We start from the raw sequence: 7,346 nt of genomic DNA on the forward strand, positions 1-7,346 counted from the left end.
AAAAGCTATAATTTTATATTAGATATAAGATTTAAGTTCCTAACAAGAGAATTTTTCCTTGGACACTCAGGTTTTATTTAAAAATTAAAGTGTGTAACGGGAAATTTTCTCATTCGTATACAATGAAAGGAAAGAAAGGAGGAGAAAAAAATCATTTGGAATTAATATTTTTTTTTTTAATTGGAAACCTAAGATCAGGTACTACAAATTTTGTTGTGTATTTCTTTTTTTACCTAGATTTTTTAAACTATCTCTTATAAACCATTTTTTTTTCCTTTTATGTTTTAATATATTCATATTACAAGAAAAGGAAATGACACGTACAGAAGATTTGGAGATATTATTTTTTTGAAAAAAAATTAAATTGAAAATCTAAGATCGTGTACAAATTTGGTTTTGTTTAATTTTTTTTTACAAAGATTTTTTGCACTATCATTTAGCAATTTTGAAAAAAAAACCATTTTTTTTCTTTTTATGTTTTAATATATTGTTTTTCATATTTAGAAAAAGAATGAGGCTATGTTCCTATTTGAGAACTATTTTTTATAATAGTTTTTGGTTTTTGAGAATAGTTTTTTATTTTTCAAAATAAAAAATGCATAAAACACGTTTGACAACCAAAAACTATTTTATATTTTTTTGTTCTTACAAATATAAAATATGGTATTTTTAGAGAATATATTTTAATTATTTTTTTTATTATTTTTTGTTTTTTTTTAATAAATAATTATATAAATATGTAGAATAATTTAAAATAAAACATTTGATATAAAAATTATGTTTAAAACATATTTAAAAATATTAAAAACATGTGAAAAATATTTTAGGTTTTTAAATAGACTTTTGTTCTACAAAAATCATAAAACAGTTTTTTTATATTGTTCTCAAAAATTATTTTTTAGAATTTTTTTTAAATAGTTATAAAAAAAACCTATTTTTTCATTTTCCTTAATTTCTTTTATCTTTTCAAATTTAGAAAATATATATTATAATTAAAAAAATTCATCCTGGCCATTAATTCGTTAACTTCCTCCTACATTAATCTTTTGAAAAATGATAATAAAGATATTCTTACATTTTACAAGTGGCAAGAGAAAAGAAAAGAAAAGAAAAGTTGATACTTGGCTTTTCGAAACATTCAAGTTTATGATTTTATTTAAAAATTGAAGTGTCTAAAACTTATAGAATCTCAATGTATAATTTTATATTAATATAAGATTTAAGTTCCTAACATGGGAATTTTTCCTTAGACATTCAAGTTCTATTTTAAAATTAAAGTGTGTAAAGGGAATTTTTCTCATTTGTATATAATAAAAGGAAAGAAAAGAGGGAGAAAAGATTCATTTGAAGATGGTCTCTCTTTTTTCTTTTTTTTTAATTGGAAACCTAAGATCATATACTAAAAATTTTGTTTTGGGTAGTTTTTTTTACGTAGATTTTCTAAACTATTCCTTATCAATTTTTGAAAGAATCCATATTTTTTCCTTTTTATGTTTTAATATATTCATCTTTCCCTTTTTCCAAAAACTCATTAACTTTCTTCCAGATTAATCCTTTAGAAAAGTGCTAATAAAAAGTCCTTGCATCCTACAAGTGACAAGACAAGAGTGAAAGAATGAAAAGAGATATGGTTTCTTATGTCCATGTTTGTTCCTCGATAGTTTTCATTGCATTTGTGTCCTCATGTATTAGATTATCTTTTGCAAGGTCAAGCATCATGAATGATGCGTTGGTAGAAAAACTTTGTGCTAAAAGCACGGATCCTTCATTTTGTGCAAATGCTCTAAAATCTGATCCTCGTAGTGCCATCGCAGACATCACAACTTTTGAGCAAATTGCGATCAACTTGACAAAGGCCAATGCCACGGATACCTGGAATTTTGTGAACTTAAATGCAGGACAAAATAATGATCCTAAGATCAAAGCCGCATATCAACGATGTTCTCCTCTTTACGAAGATATAATAGCCGCCACTGATGATGCAACAACATCTTTGGAAGCTCTAGACTATCGTGATCTGGACACTGAAGGAGAAAGTATCATGGATAGTGCAGACGAATGTGATCAACTTTTCACAAAACCTTCCCAAATGTCAGATAGAAACAGATTTGCTAGACTTTTGGGTGAGATGATTGCCTTAATCGGTGATGTTTTGATTTCTGGATGATTATGTATTTGTTCAAGTCCTTTGAACTTGTTTCACCTTATCCATTGATATGTTAGAAGTTATTATTATATTAGAATTATATATTTATTTAATTAATTAATTATTATATCTATTATTTATTTAATTATTATATTAAAATTAAGTAGTAAGATAATTATTTCTTTATTTTTTATTAGGTCTATTTAATTTTTAATGATATTATACCACTTTTCAAGGGAATTCCTAATGAGAAATCTTAAATTTTCTTTTCTCTTTCTTTTTGAATATTTTTTAGATTTTAACATGGTATTAGAGCTTAATTTAGAAGGAGGTTGTAAATTCGAGTCACATCTACCTTAAACATAAGAAAAGTTTATAGCCATCAATAAAAAGTTGAGTTATTTCAACCGAATTCGTTTGATTCCCCTAAATATAAGAACCAATGAATTTAAAACTATTACCCAATTCTTAAAATTTTTTGTCTATTCTACCGAAACATAAGAGCATAAATTGGATTTGGTTCTTAAGCTTGTTTTGCAATGTCATACCTAAGTCTTTTTTCTTTATACTTACCTCCCGTGTTACACTTGTTAGGATAGAGCTCTTTAAATTTATTATTTATTTAATATGATTTTAATTTCATTTTTATCCATCTTTGTCTCATGCATTATATTTGTACGAAGCATTTTTGTTTTCATCTATTGCAAGACTTTGGTGCATGAAGAGTTGATGATTTGTTCACGGCCATAGTTTTAAAAAAATTGATGATATGCAATATTACATATCTGTTCACCTAGTCTAGTAAATAATTTCTACTATATCTAATAAACAAATATTTTATTGACCAACTAGGGGATACATTAAATAAAAGAACATATAATGATGTACATGATGGGCAAAAAGTAACGGGGAAATTGATTTGCAAAAATGAAAATAAAGATGATTGTGAGTTATATTTTTATTTTTTTAAAAATTATATACGAAAATACAACATAATTTGTAAAAGTGAAAATAAAGATGATTATAGGATTGATTTGTATTTTATAAAATTATATATAGAATATAACATATTTATTCTTTTATTTATATAAAAATGGTCTAAATTTAATTTTATTTTTAAATAAAAAAGTGATTTTATTTGCCTGAATTTGAAAATTTAAATGAAACTAAAAAAATATATTTATACTTTCATTCTTTTTCTATCAATGGACAATAATATATTAAAGCATAAAATAAAATAAAAATTGTTTTCTTTTTCAAAATTGGTGAGGGATAGAGCAGAAAATCTTTGTAAAAAACAACTACAAAATCTGTACAGCATCTTAGATTTGCAATTTAATTTTTTTTCAAAAAGATATTATCTCCAAATTAATCTTTCATTCTCCTTCATTTCCTTTTTTCTAATATCAATATATTAAAACATTAAAAAAAAAATGGTTTCTTTCAAAATTTGATAACGGATGTGGAGACCCCTAATTTTGGATCTTAGGAGAGAGATTTTTTGGAGCACTTTTTGAGTACCTTCTAGACACTTCTAAAGACCTTAGCTGGGGAGGACACGTGGTCTATCAGGATGTCATGATAGTTTGTTGAGAGCAGCAGAGATTCTTTGCAGGTGAGGACACGTTTCAGGGTGATTGCTTATTCTATTAGGTTGGTTAGTGAGCCGTGAGAGAGAAGCGAAGGAGAGAGCGTTTTAGGAGAGCTGCAGGGAGGCTGGATGGAAAAGAAAAAAAAAAGTTTTACAGAGAGAGTGGGTTAGAGTGAGCGGGGCAGGGTGAGGTTCCAGGCTGTGAGAGTGAGCTGGAGAGAGGGCAGATTCCAGGCTAGCATGAGAGTGAGCTGAAAGAGAGAGAGAGCAGAGAGGAGTATTCCGGGTTTTTGGTGGAGGTCTTGGGCAGCAAAGAACCAGAGAGAGGGTGGTGAGCTGAGTGAGACGCGTTTCAGAGAAGAAAACTTAGAGAAAGGGAGATTAGCAGGAGAGGAGGGAGCTTTGCTGATTCTGTGAGCAAGAGAGGGTGCTCAACTTGTAATTCACGTATGTTTCTAATTCCATCTTTATTTATACATTCATTACGTTTATCATACATTTTTGCTTTATATTAACTTTTTTAACAAGTAACTTGACTTTTTTTCAAAGACTTACTAGTCACATTTAAGATTTTACTATTTTTTTTCTTTACAAAATAAAACTTTTTTTAAAAATCAGTTTTCATATCTTGATTTTTGTTATGGATTGACTAATCAATTGTCATAATTCTCTTTATTTATTTAATAGAAACCTAACTTTTAGAACTTAAAAGGTATTATAGTTTTTCATATTACTTTTTAATAGGTAACTTGACTTTTTCAAAGACTTACTAGGAATCACATTTAAATTTTTTATTTTTATTTTTTTTTTCTTTAAAAAATAAAACTTTTTTTAAAAATCAGTTTTTTAGACATAAAAAGTAAGACTCGCAATTGAGTAGGAACACATGCGAAAAATTCGGATTCATTAGAAAGTTTAAAAAATCTATATAAAAAGGAAACTACACAAAATAAAAAGGGAAAAATCCTTTATCACACTTTATTTTTTAAACAAAACCCAAAGGTTCAAGGAAAAATGCCCTTGTTAGGAAATTAATTCTTATATTTAATATAAAATTATACATTAAGTTTCTATAGGTTTTACATACTTCAATCTTTAAATAAAATAATATATTTGAATGTCTCAAATAGCCATATCTCCTCTTCTATTTCTTTTCTTCTCTTTTGTAACTTGTATAAGTTAAGGATATTTTTATTAACATTTAAAATGATGCGTTGGTAGAAAAACTTTGTGGTAAAAGCACGAATCCTTCATTTTGTGCAAATGCTCTAAATCTGACCCTCGTAGTGCCATCGCAGACATCACAACTTTTGAGCAAATTGCGATCAACTTGACAAAGGCCAATGCCACTGATACCTGAAATTTTGTGAACTTAAATGCACGACAAAATAATGATCCTAAGATCAAAGCCGCATATCAACAATGTTCTTATCTTTACGAAGATATAATAGCCACCACTGATGATGCAAAAACATCTTTGCAAGCTCTAGACTATCATGATCTGGACACTGAAGGAGGAAATATCATGGATGGTGCAGACGAATGTGATCAACTTTTCACAAACCCTTCCCCAATGTTAGATAGAAATAGATTTGCTAGACTTTTGGGTGAGATGATTATCATAATCGCCGATGTTTTGATTTCTAGATGATTATGGATTTGTTCTAGTCCTTTGAACTTGTTTCACCTTATCCATTGATATGTTAGAAGTTATTAATAAATTTAATTATTATATTAGAATTATATATTTAGTTATTATATATTTATTTATTTAATTATTATATCTATTATTTATTTAATTGTTATATTTCTTTTTAATAGTAAGATAATTATATCTTTATTTTTTTTATTAGGCCTATTTAAATTTTAATGATATTATACCATTTTTCAAGAGAATTCATAATAAGAAATCTTAAATTTTCTTTTCTCTTTTTCTTTTCTAATCCTTTTTAGATTTTAACATGGTAATAGAACTTAATTTGGGAGGAGGCTGTAAATTTGAGTCACATCTACCTTAGACATAAGAAAAGCTTCTAGCCATCAATAAAAAGTTGAGTTGCTTCAACTGAATTCATTTTACTCCGCCCCAAACAAGAACCAATGAATTTGAAACTATTACCCAATTTTAAGAAATTTTGTGTCCGTTCTATCTAAACATAAGAACATAAATTGGATTTGGTTCTTAAGCTTGTTTTGCAATGTTTTACCTAAATCTTTTTTTTTATATACTTAAATCTCATGTTACACTTGTTAGGATAAAGTTCTTTAAATTTATTATTTATTTAATATGATTCTAATTTCATTTTTATTTATCTTTGTCTCATGCATTATATTTGTACGATCATTTTTGTCTTCATCTATTGCAAGACTTTGGTACATGAAGAGTTGATGATTTATTTATGACCATAGTTTTAAGAAGTTGGTGATATGCAAGATTACATATTTGTTCACCTAATCAAGTCAACAATTTCTACTATATCTAATAAACAAACATTTTATTGATCAGCTAATGGATACATTAAATAAATGAAAATAAAGACGATTATAAGTTTGATTTTTATTTTTTTTAAAATTATATAGGAAATACAACATAATTTGTAAAAGTGAAAATAAAGATGATTATAGGATTGATCTATTTTTTAGAAATTTACATATAGAATATAACATATTTATTCTTTTATTTCTATAAAAATGATCTGAATTTAAATTTATTTTTAAATAAAAAAAAGTGATTTTATTTGTCTAATTTTGAAAAATTAAATGAAATTAAAAAAAGAAAAAAAATATACCTTCATTCTCTCGATGGACAATAATATATTAAAACATAAAAAAAAAAATGTTTTCTTTTTCAAAATTGGTGAGGGATAGAACAGAAAATCTTTGTAAAAAAGAACTACAAAATCTGTATAGCATCTTAGATTTGCAATTTAATTTTTTTTCAAAAAGATATTATCTCCAAATTAATCTTCTTCTCCTTCATTCCTTTTTTTCTAATATCAATGTATTAAAACATTAAAAAAAATGGTTTCTTTCAAAAATTGATAAGGAATAGTTTAGAAAATCAAAAAATGGTTTCTTTAGAAGTGTCTAGAGACCTTAGCTGGGGAGGACACGTGGTATAGCAGGATGTCATGATAGTTTGTTGAGAGCAGCAGAAGACACGTTTTTCAGGGTGATTGCCTATTCTATTAGGTTGGGTAGTGAGCTATGAGCAAGGAAGAAAATATCGTGATATTTTAAAAATATCATTATACTTCTAATTATATTTTTATGAAATTTTTTTATATTTTTTTATAAATTTTGATTTAGGTTTATCAATATTTTTTTTCAAAATATTCGTCGATATATCTAATATATCCGTAAAATTAAAGTATCGATATATCCGTGATTACCGATATTTTCATCCTTGACTATGAGAGAGAAGCGAAGAAAATAGGGTTTTAGAGGAGTGCACGAAGGCTGGATGGAAAAAAAAAAAAAAGGTTTTGCAGAGAGAGTGGGTTAGAGTGAGTGGGACAGGGTGAGGTTCCAGGCTTTGAGAGTGAGCTGGAGTGAGGGCAGATTCCAGGCTAGCATGAGAGTAACCTGAAAGAGAGGGAGAGAACAGAG

General features: G+C 27.0%; 1 protein-coding gene across 1 annotated transcript; it reads left to right on the forward strand.

Moving 5' to 3' along the window:
• The first annotated feature begins 1,717 nt into the window (after positions 1–1,717).
• Positions 1,718–2,167, forward strand: LOC132253744 (pectinesterase inhibitor-like). The gene has a single exon (XM_059736665.1). The coding sequence runs from the start codon at positions 1,718–1,720 to the stop codon at positions 2,165–2,167; it is 450 nt and encodes a 149-aa protein (XP_059592648.1).
• Positions 2,168–7,346: the final 5,179 nt, after the last annotated feature.

The sequence above is a fragment of the Vitis vinifera genome, chromosome 5 (assembly GCF_030704535.1).
Source record: "Vitis vinifera cultivar Pinot Noir 40024 chromosome 5, ASM3070453v1".
NCBI classification, from domain to species: Eukaryota; Viridiplantae; Streptophyta; class Magnoliopsida; order Vitales; family Vitaceae; genus Vitis; species Vitis vinifera.

Excerpts from the sequence above, each read along its gene's own strand:
- LOC132253744 (XM_059736665.1), top strand. The coding sequence starts at position 1,718 with ATGAATGATGCGTTGGTAGAAAAACTTTGTGCTAAAAGCACGGATCCT.